Raw genomic sequence first — 13,695 nt, 5'->3', positions numbered from 1 at the left:
TGAGCGCTCGTCTGCATCAATTAGAAATCCATGTTTAGAAGGCTATCACTTGTGTCACGAGCAAATCTGATATCGCCCTTACGCAGGTCACTAGGGTGTTCATGGCGGTTCGATTTGCTTTCTCAGTTGTGGGACCCAAAAGATGTGGAGCTTCCGCTCGTTCCATGGCTTCTTCCGGCGACGAACCTTCGTAGTGAAAGCCAAGTCCGTATTGCTTCGTCTCGACTCTCGAGTGTTGATAGGCAAGTCAAGCCAAGCAACGCACCTCGGGCCACCTGGTGTTTTCCTTATCGTTTTTAGTAATTGGCGTCTTGTATGACAAATCGATAACACTTACCCTCCAATTTCCCAGATAAAGTGAAGACACTGATATTTTGGTAAAGTTCTTCCGATGCGCCGCTCTCGCTTCTCACTTCTGAGTTTCCAAGGGTGAGTTCTCTTCACTCCCGCTTCCTTATCGTTTCCCTGCTACTTGCTAGTGTTTAAAACCTCTCGAAATCGTTGAACGAACTGGACGCATTTCTGAAAACCTTTGCGCATCAATCAAATGCTTGGATGTTATCTACTATCATTAGATTCTTCTGGGTTTTGAGCGTCTTCAAAACCTGGGTGTTAGAACTTCTGGACCAGCCAATGCATGTCCGCCTCCAAAATGTTTTGTTCAACACAACAGTTGGATATTAGCTGCCTCCAAGCTATCGGACAGGTGAAAAGGACAAACGTAAATGTTTCAGTTTCTCTAGTAGACGGAGTTGGAATCGGTTTGACCAGGAATAGACCGGATTTGATTGAAACTGCAAGTGTTAGACACAAACTGCCAGAGAAAGTTTATCGAAAGTCCCAGAATTCGAAGGGTCTGAGGTTATCTAGTGCCGGTAACGAGAATGGGAGTTTGGTAAAAAATCCAAGCCTGCGGGTGGCGAAACCTGCTGAACCTAATGGGAGTTCAGAGGGAAAAGATAAAAATAAGGTTATAAGGAAATGGGCCGCTTACGGAGGGTGTATTCCGTCAATTTTATATGCTTTGGAAACCATTAATGATATAGAAGAGGCTCTGAAACCTTGGGAGGACAGTCTGAATAACAAAGAAAGGAGTATAATTCTCAAGGAGCAGACTAACTGGGAAAGGGCTCTTGAAATCTTTGAGTGGTTTAAAGGAAAGGGTTGCTATGAGCTTAATGTTATTCACTATAATATAATTCTTAGGATTCTTGGGAAAGCTCAAAGATGGAAAGAAGTTGAGCATATTTGGGCCGAAATGGAGCAAAAGAAAATAATCCCAACTAACTCTACGTATGGAACATTAATCGATGTTTACAGCAAAGGTGGACTCAAAGAACAAGCCCTTCTTTGGTTGGACAAGATGAACAAGCAAGGTTTGCACCCTGATGAGGTCACTATGGGGATTGTTGTCCAAATGTACAAAAAGTCAGGGGAATTTACCAAGGCTCAGCAGTTCTTTAAGGAATGGTCCTTGTGTAATCAGGGTGTCTCCAGTGCTAATGGTACAAGTCAACCTCAGAAGTCTTTCAGCTCATACACATATAATACTCTGATAGACACATATGGAAAAGCTGGTCAGCTTAGAGAAGCCTCAGACACATTTGCTCAGATGCTTAGAGAAGGCATAGTTCCAAATACAGTGACATTCAACACCATGATGCACATATGTGGGAATTGTGGCCATTTAGAGGAAGTGGAGAACCTAATGGTAAAGATGGAGGAGCTTCGGTGCCCTCCTGACACAAGAACGTACAATATACTTATTTCCCTGTATGCAAAGAATGATAATATAGAGATGGCTGCTAATTATTTCAAAAAGATGAAGGCATGTGGCCTTCAACCTGACCCTGTGGGTTACAGAACTCTCTTATATGCCTTCTCTATAAGACATATGGTTCAAGAAGCTGAAGCCCTTGTGTCGGAAATGGATGAACTGGGTCTTGAGATTGATGAGTCAACTCAAACAGCTTTGATTAGGATGTACATCAATGCAGGGTTACTCGAACAATCATGGTCCTGGTTTGAGAGGTTCCACCTGGCTGGCAAGATGAGTTCGGAGTGCTATTCAGCAAATATTGATGCGTTTGGAGAAAGGGGCCATGTCTTGTTGGCAGAGAAGACTTTTAATTGTTGCTTGAGTGAAAATAAATTAAGTGCACTTGAGTTTAATGTGATGATTAAGGCTTATGGTATCTGTAAAAAGTATGATAGTGCTTGTAAGTTGTTTGATCTCATGGAGAAGTGTGGTATTTGTCCTGATAAATGCACTTACAGTTCCCTTATACAAATCTTATCAGGAGCTGAGCTACCATATCAGGCTAGGTGCTATGTGAGGAAAATGCAAGAAGCTGAGTTGGTTCAAAACTGTATACCATATTGTGCTGTGATCTCTAGCTTTGTGAAGCTAGGTGAACTGGGTGTGGCAGAGGAACTATATGAAGAGATGGTAAGCTACGATATTAAGCCTGATATTGTAGTATTTGGAATATTGATAAATGCTTTTGCAGAAGTTGGGAGTGTTAAAGAAGCTACAAAATATGTCAATGCAATGAAAGCTGCTGGATTTACAGGCAATTCTGTAATATTCAATTCGTTGATTAAATTGTATACCAAAGTTGGGTATATAGAAGAAGCACAAGACATCTATCAATTGCTTCAATTATCAGAGGAAGGTCCTGATATCTACTCTTCAAATTGTATGATTCACCTTTATAGCGAGTACTCAATGGTAAGAGGTGCAGAAGAGATTTTTAAGGATTTGAAACAGAGGGGGGAAGCAAATGAGTTCTCTTATTCGAAGATGCTATATATGTATAAGAAAATTGGGAGATATAGTGAGGCCATTGGCATTGCACATGAGATGAATAAAGGTGGCATGCTTACGGACATGTTGAGTTATAATAATGTGATTGGGCTGTTTGTGACGGATGGTAGATTAAAGGAGGCTGCTGAGGTGTTCTACCAGATGATCGATTTGGGTATTCAGCCAGATGGCTCTACCTTTCGGTCACTTGGGATTGCCTTAATTAGACTTGGGGTGTCAAAGAAAGCTGTTGATAAACTGGAAACGGCAAGGAGAAAAGATTATAAAGGTGGGCTTCAGGCTTGGGTTGCAACCCTTCGCTCTATGCTGTAGAATATTTGTCAATATATGGATCATGAGGTTGTGAAAGGGTAATGTTGCAAAAAGAATGTGTTAAAAGATAAGTCTTTTTGTGGTGACAATGGTTTGGCAGTAGTTACAATCTTTCTTCAGATACAGTTGAATAGGGTTAGTTTGTTATACTCCTCTTTCACATGTAAGCTACTTTTTGGTTTTGAATTATGCAAGTTCTTCTGTGTAAAAAAGCCTGAGCTTGTTGATAAAGAGGAAATTTAACTTTTGTATCAATTGAGAAGTCTTACGATTAAGGAAAAATAAGAAGAGAGAAGAAGAAGATGAAAGCAGCCCAAGAAGACTGTCAGAAAATCAGTCTCAAAATTCTAGCCTGACCCCTTCTTAACATTTCACTTTAAGTGATTTACTGTAAAATGATAATAATGCCCCCAACTACAAAAAGACTTATATCTCTCTCCATACACATCAGAATTTAATGAAACTTGAATCATGAACAAGTGATTAGTAAGCTAACTTGCTGGAAACTTATGACAACCATATGAGATTATCAAATGACCAAAATACCCTTACACCAGCATTTTAATGTGGTTCTTTATATGGACAATTTTTTTGAGGTAGTGACACTGAAAACTCTGTAACTATAACTTCTATTCATTCCCAGGCTCTTTGGTATTTTGCTGTTTTTCATAGTAATGAGGGGGATGGATGAGAGAGTAGCTCAAGGAGGCCCGGCCCCTCCCTATGATGTTGCAAAATGGGTGGGGTAGGACCTCTTGCTCTGTCCCTTCTGTGCAAAATGGGGTGAAGGGATACACCCTGCTTAAAAGAAGAAAAAGGGCCAAGGGGAGGGAAAAGTTTTTTCTAAACAATGTCCTTGTTCTATAAAGAGGATTCAGGTTCCCTTTCAGTAAAATCATTTGGGAAGTATTTATTACCCACATGATGAGCTCTTGTGATCAATGACATGTGGCACTAAAGATTCAAAGGCCAACTCTAGTTTGACAATTCATCCCACTGGGGCTTTTTATGTCAAACGAAGATGCTCCAGGGATGGTATTTTTCCAAAATATTTAAATCAAAGAAAGATGCTCTAGGGATGAGTTTTCCAAAATCAATATATATTGGTAATGCTTGCATCATTCTAAAATTTCTTTGCCTGTTGCATGTGTATGTAATGCCCCTAAAGTTTCTCCTGAAATTTGAGATACATTAGATTTTACTGTAACACAGATATTCCACCATTTGTGATTACATGTCAGATGATTGGCTTGCTATGCAAAAAACACAAACAGCTTAACATTTAAAGTTTATCAGATAAAAGCCATTGCCCAAGACTATGAGAAGAGCTTCCACTGAAAGCCATTGCCCAAGACTATGAGAAGAGCTTCCACTGAAAGCCATTGCGGTGTCTCCGGTCTCCCCCTCAACCACAAACTTTGTCGTTGTTACATATAGACCTCTTCTTGGAGATCTCCATCAAGAAGTGTAATCTTAACGTCCAACCGATGAAGGGGCTAATTAAAATTGGTAACTCAGAGAACACGTACCAAGTTGAGTTTAACAAGGAGAGAAAATGTTTTTTCATAACCAAATGTCATAGGATTGAATATCCTCGAGCTACCACTAGTTTTTCATATTGCCTTCAAGAATTGCTATATCAGTGGAATACGATCCAGCTAGTTTTCATTCTTATAGAAAACCCTAAAATTTTGTAAATTACTCATTGAGATTGTCTCCTTACTTTATTGTATACATGACCTTAAAAACATCATAATTGTCATAGCTTGAATGTAATTTTGCACAGGTGTTCTAAATAATTTTAGTCATGCCAAGGTATACAACTTTATTTGAAGACATAAAGAACAATATAGAAGTGAAATTCGACCTCTCCTAATGGAATTTGATGCTGTATCTTTGTTTTTTTTTTTTTTTGAAGAAACAGAATAATTCACATTATCTTGGTGATGTAAATTCTGCTCTAACATTCTCTGTGCATTAATGCAATTTTTCACTTAAATGAGTGGATTATAGAAACAGGAGAAGGGGCACTCCTCCCCTCTCTTCCGATTTCTAATGGCTGCAAAGAAACCAAGGTCGTCTTCCAATGGCAACAAAAATGAAAGAGAGGCAAAGTATGGCAACAAAAAATGAAATAGTGGCAAAGTACAAAACATGAAAAACGGCTATTTCAACCCTCAGATCATGATGGAAGGGCTGAGATAACCATTGATCATGATCCAACAGCTGAAATAACTATTGATCATTATTGGACAACTAAGTTATTTGGTATGGTTTGCACCTGATTTTTCATATTGGATCAATCCTCCAAAAAGGTTATAATAAGAGCAGTTTTCTTATTTAGTTGAAAAATCCATTCATCAAGCAAATGAGATTGTGAAGTGTTTACATGGGACCTGTTTCAGCTGTAAACGCCATGCGATAGATCAGTCCCATACAGGGATGAGGACTACGGCAACAGCTTTGCCCACGACGGAGGGCACAGAATGAAAACTAAAGAGAGTAATTTACATGTAAACAGTTCAAGGACACGTGAACAAAATTCTCCAGCCAGAGGCAGCCACCAGAAAAGAAGCCATTGATTTGAATATAGACACGAAGCTTTGTTTACTCGTCCGTAACAGCCTTTGGGATTCTCCTGCTAGTCTTTGTGGGGATATCAGTTGCACGAGGAAGTGGCAAGGCCTTCTGCACGCTACTCTCATTTGAAGGTTGGCGGGCCTTTCTCTTTAACTGTTCAAGAAGACGATGCGCCTCCCTGAATTCATCCCTACCAGTGGGGCCGTGACTTTCCCATGCATCAATCACCCGTTGTTGGAACTCCATTGCAAGAGTATAGCTGCACCAAGGAATCCACCAGTTAGATGACTACTTACAGAAGCAAAATTTTGTGCACAAGAAGCAAGACATTGTTAAGAGACGATTGAGCAGAATAGATATAAGCAAAGGCCCCTCGAGGATAGAAAAGCTGAAGGGTCCATCGATACTCTTACTTTTTATTCTCCTCTGGCAAAATGGAACTTGTGGAGTAAGAAATAGAAGCACTTGCCACTATAAATAAATATATTTTCTACGGAAATTTTTTACATGACTTTGATTCTCTTCACAACGGTTCATGGTCTTTCATGACAATAAATAGTCAATCCATATAAGCAGAATATATTAGGTTGAAAATAGGCCATCACAGTATGCTAGACAGAAATTGGAATCCATTTATTGTCTTTTACTGCCTTATGGTAGTTGCTGCCTTGTGCCTCCTAGATTCTTTAAATGTATTTTTTCAACTACCAAAATGAACTCAGAAGTCTGTCCATCATAAGGTAAGGCATACCAAAGCCAACTCCAGAAGCTCTAATAGTCAATATACGAAGTAAAGAGAATCATCAATAGAATCAATAAAATATTTCAAGTCCAGGAGGGCGATTAAGTCAGATACCATGCGTTCCCTTTTCACACTCAAAGAGAAAAAAAGAAGAACAAAACCCTGAACTTCCTACCAACTTAGTAATAGAGCACCGGGAGACTCCTAAGATGTCTCTAGTTTTCAAAATTTTAGAGGCATTAGTCTTTACACAGAAGAGCAGGTAGAAACCCATAATGGGCTGACTAACCAAATCAAGTGAATCAAGCACAGTTGCAATGGTGCTAGCCAATTCCATTAGCTAATCAGGAACATTATTAATTATTGTCCCTTGTTACCAAGCTCAAATAGGAGGGGTTGAGTTTGACACTGACCAACTATAGCAGTTAGTAATTTGGTATCAAATTACCTCTCTAGCTTCTTTAACAAAAAAGTTTTTTTTTTTTAAGTTTTGCAAAGATGAGATTTTTATTTTTTGCAAAGGCTTTTCCCAGTCAAACATGAAATAGGTCAGATAGCATATTTCCTTGTAATTTCATAAAAAAGAAAATAAAATACTGTAATTTTTTATCTGGAGCTACTTCCATAATCTCCTAAAGGGATTGCTAGAATACTTGAAGCATAAACATAGGTGACTGGGAAGACCATAATAACTACACAACACAAAATAAAACAATAGTTGTTTTACCAAATTACCCTCCACCGATACTAGACAATTCAATATATCAAATTGTTCATGAAGAATTCTCCATTAACCACCTTAAGATTTGTTTTCAAGTTCAAAATTCCATAGAACAAGAACCCTTCACTGCAAAGGAAGTTGCTAACCAAAGCAGCTCAAATGATCTTGAATTTAAAAGAAATAAAAGCTAAGAAAACAAGACTCAAACACTATCGCATTAAATACCAAGGCAAATTAGCTTTGACCCGGAAATTTTAAGAAGATTATGATCCATCTCAAAATTGCAACCACAAAACATCACTGACACGCATAACTTAGTAGATATATGAAACTGTACTTTTTAAGAGTAAATCAAACTGCATGAAAAGGTTGAATTTCTGAGGGCAATGAGTCTAACCTCCCCATGGCACCATATGCATTTGCAAGATTCTGACATGCTTCAATAGAATCGGCATGATGAGGTCCAAGTGCAACATCCATGATCTCCTTCGCAAGTGCAAACATCTGAGCTGCTGACTGAGCCCTATCCAGCTCCATATATGCAGCGCCTAAATTATTATAGATATAGCCCACACCAAAATGTTTCTCCCCAAAACTCTCCTTCAATCTCTCTGCTGCACTTTCCAAGTATGGAATTGCCTGTGGTACCTTCCCTGTCAATAAAAGCAACCATCCTATCCGGCCAGAGGCACTTCCCTCAGCGTGCTGCTCCTGAGGAAGTTTCTCAAGTATAGCAAGTGCTCTTTTTAGTAAAGAAATAGCAATTTCAAACTCATTCATGGTTTCATATAACATAGATATATCAGAAAAAGCCTCAGCCACCTTTGCGGGAACCAGCTGCTCTTTCTTATCAAGAATACCAGAGGCTATCTCCAAACACCTCTTCGAATCGACAAATTTCTCTTGGTAACATAGTGCTTTGCCCATGGCAATAAACACCATCGCCCGAACCTCGCTTTCCTTGTCAGTGTGTTGGACTATGCCCTTCAAAGTTTCAATGGCCTCATTGTACCTTCCCAATGCAATCTGTATATTTGCTGCCTCAATTTCTGCATGAAGAAGGTCTGAACTCAATCCCCAATTCTTTAAAACTTTCTGGGAGAGTTCATTTTGTTCTAGAGCCTTTTGATGCTCCTCCAAGCCAGAGTAAATAACAGCAAGAAGCTTACGATCATGTGCCACCTCCACCGAATTGGATCCCAGTTGCATTTTATGTATCTCTAATGCCTTCAAACAAAGTGGTAAGGCCTCTTGGAAGTTCAAAACCGCAACATAAGCTTCAGCTAAATCCCGATTGGCAACTCCCAGTTCTCGACTATCTGGATCAAGAATGGATTCTTTTATTTCCAAACACTTCCTGAGATTGACTATAGCCTCCTCTCTCCTACCCACTGCTGTTTTAGAGTTGGCCAGCAAAAGCTGCACCGCATGATTAACGGGTCTTATATCGAAGTTGCTGCTACCCATTTCTTCGATCTTCCCTATAATACGATTAGCTCGGTTCAAGTACCCTAAGGACTCGTTAAACTTTTTCAAGCTATAACTAACTGAACCCATCAAATGCAACGCCATGACTAAGGGCAAAGAAGGGTTGCTCGAAAGATCGAATATTTTAAGAGCCCGACTTGCATAAGGTAAGATTTTGTTAGGGTCCATACCTTCAGACTCCATGTGCTGGCCAACTTTGAGGCAGGCAAGGCCCAACCTCTGGTCATTTTCATCGAAAACTGATTCCATGGCTTTGAATGCGCCAAGGATTTCTACGGTGGTGGACGCCGACTCAAACGCTTCTTCCACCTGGGACTTTTCCCGGATTTTCCTCTGCCTAGAAGACGAAACAGGGGATTGTTCAACTTGGGTGTTGAAATTTTGAGAGGGAGTTCGATTGAAGTGCTTGTATTTGGGATCGAAGAGAAGAGTCCCATTGGCTTTTTTGCAGGTTCTGAAACGTGGAGATGAGTTTTCGGCGGTTGATACAGAGGTACCATCCGAAATAAAATCTCTGGAGAGAAGTCTAAAACAATTTCTGTAATGGGTGGGAAGTAACCGTAGAGAAGTTGAAGAAGCCCTTTTCATGGCAGCAGCTTCACGAGATGGGAAGTCGTTCAGGCTTTCGATCTTAATTGCGAAGAGAAGGCCGAGGGGTGGTACTATAAAACCCTCGATAAACCCTTCTCCTATGCGGAGATTTTAATTCATAAGCAATAATGCCTGGAACCGGGTTAGATTTAGGTTGGAACTTCTATCTCTAGGTCATATCCAGCTAAATTTCCAATGAATCGGATTCCAAATTTTAGACCCATTCCAGACCAGTTAAAACACGTTCAACCAGCAATTAAACCTACATGAACTGGGTGATCCGGAACCAAGTCAGGTCTATAAACAGTATTTTCTGTTGATTTTATTTTATATTTTATATTTTAATTAAACAGTAGACAATTTTTGTGATTACATTTTTCTTGTTAGGAGGAGTTACCCAATTATTTACATCTTATTACATTGGATCGGCAGCTTAAGAGTTCTTTGGATGTTTCATTTTCTTTTGTTCCAGTAGATTTAACAGTTCGCTTCTATCACGTCTCCTGCTACTAATCTAAAGCAACACCCACTGGGATGAGGTTCTCTTTGTCTTCAGTATGATGGATTTTTTTTCTTTTTTGGAAGATCGCATGATTGAATCAATTCAATTACTTCAATTATTAAACTATGAGAACAAAAATCTTCAGAAGAAAGTAAGGAAGAACACAGATGAGAATGGTGAGAAAAACTGTTTTCAAAATGCAGCAGTTGCTGGAAATTAGAGGATTAAGAAGCATTTGTCCGCGTTAACTGGTTTAATACAGCTAATATAGCTCATGCATACAATTTGCTGGTTGTGCTCTAATCATAACCTTATATCCTAAAAAAAACAAGAAATACTTTTCTTATTGATAAGTTTTTAAATTTTTTAATTTAAAACCTAATTATTGCTTAAGTTAGAAATTGATTAAAATTTTCTTGTTGATTTTAAGGACTCAATAGATTACCTCACAGTGAAAGAAGAGTGGGGAGAAAAAAGGAGAAAAAATGAGGTTATGGATTCGTGTCCAAACCCTCCCCACGAAACTCCATTTATAGATGAATAAAAGTATAATATTATAATTATGTCTTTCACTCTAGAAGAGTGAAAAATAAACTAAATTAATTACATCAGTGTCATCTTTATAATATGACTTCTTATTTACCATTATACCACCTCTCTTGGACATATGGGTTTTTTCCTTGGTCGTGTGCGCTTGAACTCACCTTCTAACACTCTCCTTCAAGTGGGGGTGAGAGAACATCATAAAGGCCTAGCTTGTTGTAAATGGTGGATAGAATTTTGTGAGTGATTGACTTTATGAGGATATTTGCAACTTGTCCTTGTGATGAGGAATATTCGAGAGATAATATGTCAGTTTGGAATTTTTCCCTTATAAAATGGTAGTCTACCTCAATTACATCATATCTTCCAACATTTCCCTTAAGTTGGTGATCTCTTTGCTCAAAAAATACTTTTTAGGTAAAAAAATACTTGACTCAAACTGGATGTTGGGTCTACAGGCATTGCTCTAAAGTGGGTTTAAAAAATAAAAACATGTAGTAATAAACTCCTCCACGTCCCAACACTGGACACCAACTCTCAAAGGATAAAAATGGGTGATAAAATATAAGTCGAAAGCAACCTCAAAGGATTTCGACCAAATATAGTGATAATAATCACTAAAGTTGGGAATGCATGTCATTCACAAGACGATGATAAAAGACCTACAAATACCAATAAAAAGTCTTGAAGGACTTAAAACACCCATATAAATAAAATGGACCAACCATAGCAATGCTCCAAAAAAGTTTGGTCAAAGAGGAAAATGAGAGTCAAATAAAGGACAGTAGGATAAAGGTTGTCAAATAAAGGGGTAATGTGAATCAAAGAAAAATCAAATGTTGGAGCCATCATGTGCTTTATTCAAATCTTCATTAGAATAACCAATGTCGACAACAGTCAACAATTGAGGAGTCCTTCTTTAATATTAATGTCTCAATCAAAGAAACACATACCAAATAATGAAAATCCTTAATAAGGACACATGAAATAATCTGCAACGAGTTCGTCCTTAAATAAGGAAGATGTGTACTAAATAATAAGTTGGATCCAAGTAATAAGTTGGCCATAATCCAAAATAATAATCAAGCTGGAGTCAAGGATCCAAGTTAAGAGTGAGTGAGCCTGAGTTAAAAAATCGAGTTACGTAGAGTCGGTGTCAGACTAATATAACCAAGTCGTGGGAGGAATCGGTAGAGTATTCGGGACTAGAACTAGTATACCAGAGGCAAAGACAAAGTGGACCGAGTTCGAGTTAACCCAAGTGGATTAAATCAAACAGTCTCCTCTCGCTTCCCTCCTATTTCCGCAGTGGAGTAAGTTGGTCTTTAGAACTAGAGATCTTCGAATAGATGTTTCGTCCTCTAGAAACAACAAGAGATATGACTCAGATTAAGCAACATAAATCTTCCGAATTAACAGTAGAAATCTTGTTCTTAAAAAAATGATCAACAATCAAACAATTGGGGATTGACTGGATCACTTGTTAATCGTTGGATCTTGAGTTGGTGATGATATGATGAACCAAACTGATTTTTCAGCCAAAAATGGTACTCAAGAAAACACTTTGACTGGCAAATTAATCAATCAGAGAAAGTAGTTGTCAATTAAGGGAAATCAGCAGCGATTAAAAAGCAGTTTTGAGCAAAAAAAATTCCACACTACCCCATCATTCCGAAGAATAACAACTAGACGATAGGATTAACAACAACAAAAAGTTTCCGAAGATAAATGGCATGGACAACAATGCAGAATCAACAACAATAACGGTAGGATCAGTGTAGTAGAGTCTTCGTCCTCTACCAGAAACAAAAACAAAGCTAGCACAGTGAGACGAGCCAGCAAAGGAGGAGTTATCTTTCGGATTAACAACAATAAGTTGAGACAAGCCAAAGTAAACCGAGGATACACCAGGGTGGATCAAGGAGACTTTCGTAAGCAACACAATCTTTAAATAGTTGACAACGATATGGTGATGCTTCTTCGGAATAGAGGTAATGGTACGATTTTGTATCAGATAATAGCTAATGAGATCACCCAAAATACAGCATAATTTGATCAATCTACCAACCAAGTTTCTCTGCCGAGTCCAGCAACTTCCGAATGCTATAGAGCAACGATCCAAGTTGCCGAGAAATCAGCAGCGTCCGGGATGGAATAGCAGAGACAACTTTGCAGAGATCATTGAATCTCCAAAGACAACAATGGAGTTGGAGATCTTTCCAAATAGAGCAATAATCAGATGTAAACTTTCTGAACAGTGATGACAACCAACGAAGATGGCGGTGATGGCAACTTCGAGCGAGGAAGAACCAAAATACCAATATAAAGATACCAGCAAGAGAAGAGAGATGACAATACCAATATCTTACCGCTTCCTCGCTCTTTTGTGTTGCTTCCGGCTTTAACTTCACCGAGCTTTGAAGATATGACGAGTAGCAACAAACAATATCAGAATAATACCAAGCAATAAACAAAAGATAGAGGCCATGTAGATGGATATTGGAATCCAACTACAGAAGATAGAAGCCATGTAGAGGGATATGGAATCCAGTTACGGAAGATAGAGGCCACGTAGATGGATCTTCATCATGCTGGAATTTAAAACTCATGTTAGTTCCCCAGTTAGATAAAAACATAAAAAACAACAACGTCACCAATAAAAGCACCAAGGTTTTAGAATTCAAGAGAGAAGAGAAGGCAACGTCTGTTTCTCTTATCAAAGCAAGTGACTATGTGTTCTTATTGGAGATTGGAATCTAGCCACAAAAGATAAAGGCCACATAGATGGATCTTCATCATGCTGGAATTTAAAACTCATGTTGATTCCCAAGTTAGATAAAGACATAAAAAATAGCAACGTCACCAATAAAAACACCAAGTATTAGAATTCAAGAGAGAAGAGAAAACAACAACGGTTTCTCTTATCAATGCAAGCAAGTATGTGTTCTGTTTTGCTGAATAATCAGCAATGTGCAGAAGTATGGTAACAATATGTTGATAACCATGCCTTGAAGATGGATTTAAAAAGGCCTCTTGGCTGGAGCTTCAATGATTGGTGGCTACGACCATTAGGATTCAGGTGGACAAGGCAGCAAAGATAAAGAAAAAAATGATAGAATGATCATCCACTGATTCGCAGCAAACAAAACAAGAAGAGGACAATTCTAGAATAAGAATTTGTCAACTTTCTTCAGAATAACAACTCCTTCATGACGTATAATTCGAGCAAGAAAAATAATCTCTGATACCATGTTGATTTTCAGGACTCCATGGATTACTTTATGGAGAAAGAAATCCCCCCCCCCCCTCGTGAAAGTCTATTTATAGATTAATAAAAGTATAATATTATAATTATCTACCATCATGCCACCTATATCGGAGGTGTGGTT

The 13,695-nt window shown here is 38.6% G+C and overlaps 2 protein-coding genes across 2 annotated transcripts; one reads left to right on the top strand and one right to left on the bottom strand.

Moving 5' to 3' along the window:
* Window positions 1–91: 91 nt before the first annotated feature.
* LOC137948239 (pentatricopeptide repeat-containing protein At3g23020) lies at window positions 92–3,447 on the top strand. Its single transcript, XM_068794247.1, has one exon. The coding sequence runs from the start codon at window positions 638–640 to the stop codon at window positions 3,137–3,139; it is 2,502 nt and encodes an 833-aa protein (XP_068650348.1). The 5' UTR covers window positions 92–637; the 3' UTR covers window positions 3,140–3,447.
* Window positions 3,448–5,478: 2,031 nt separating this feature from the next.
* On the bottom strand, window positions 5,479–9,353 carry LOC137948532 (protein KINESIN LIGHT CHAIN-RELATED 1). The gene is made up of 3 exons (XM_068794614.1): window positions 8,841–9,353; window positions 7,580–8,663; window positions 5,479–5,978 (listed from the first exon to the last, which is right to left on the bottom strand). The coding sequence occupies exons 1-3, from the start codon at window positions 9,256–9,258 to the stop codon at window positions 5,747–5,749; spliced, it is 1,734 nt and encodes a 577-aa protein (XP_068650715.1). The 5' UTR covers window positions 9,259–9,353; the 3' UTR covers window positions 5,479–5,746.
* Between the last annotated feature and the right edge of the window lie 4,342 nt (window positions 9,354–13,695).

Source organism: Aristolochia californica, unplaced genomic scaffold (genome assembly GCF_029961685.1).
Source record: "Aristolochia californica isolate CCGP_79_NKW_82.1479 unplaced genomic scaffold, dmAriCali1.0.hap1 SCAF_13, whole genome shotgun sequence".
Taxonomy (NCBI): domain Eukaryota; kingdom Viridiplantae; phylum Streptophyta; class Magnoliopsida; order Piperales; family Aristolochiaceae; genus Aristolochia; species Aristolochia californica.
Note: the sequence above shows the minus strand (reverse complement) of the source record. Positions and strands in the feature narration are given on the sequence as shown.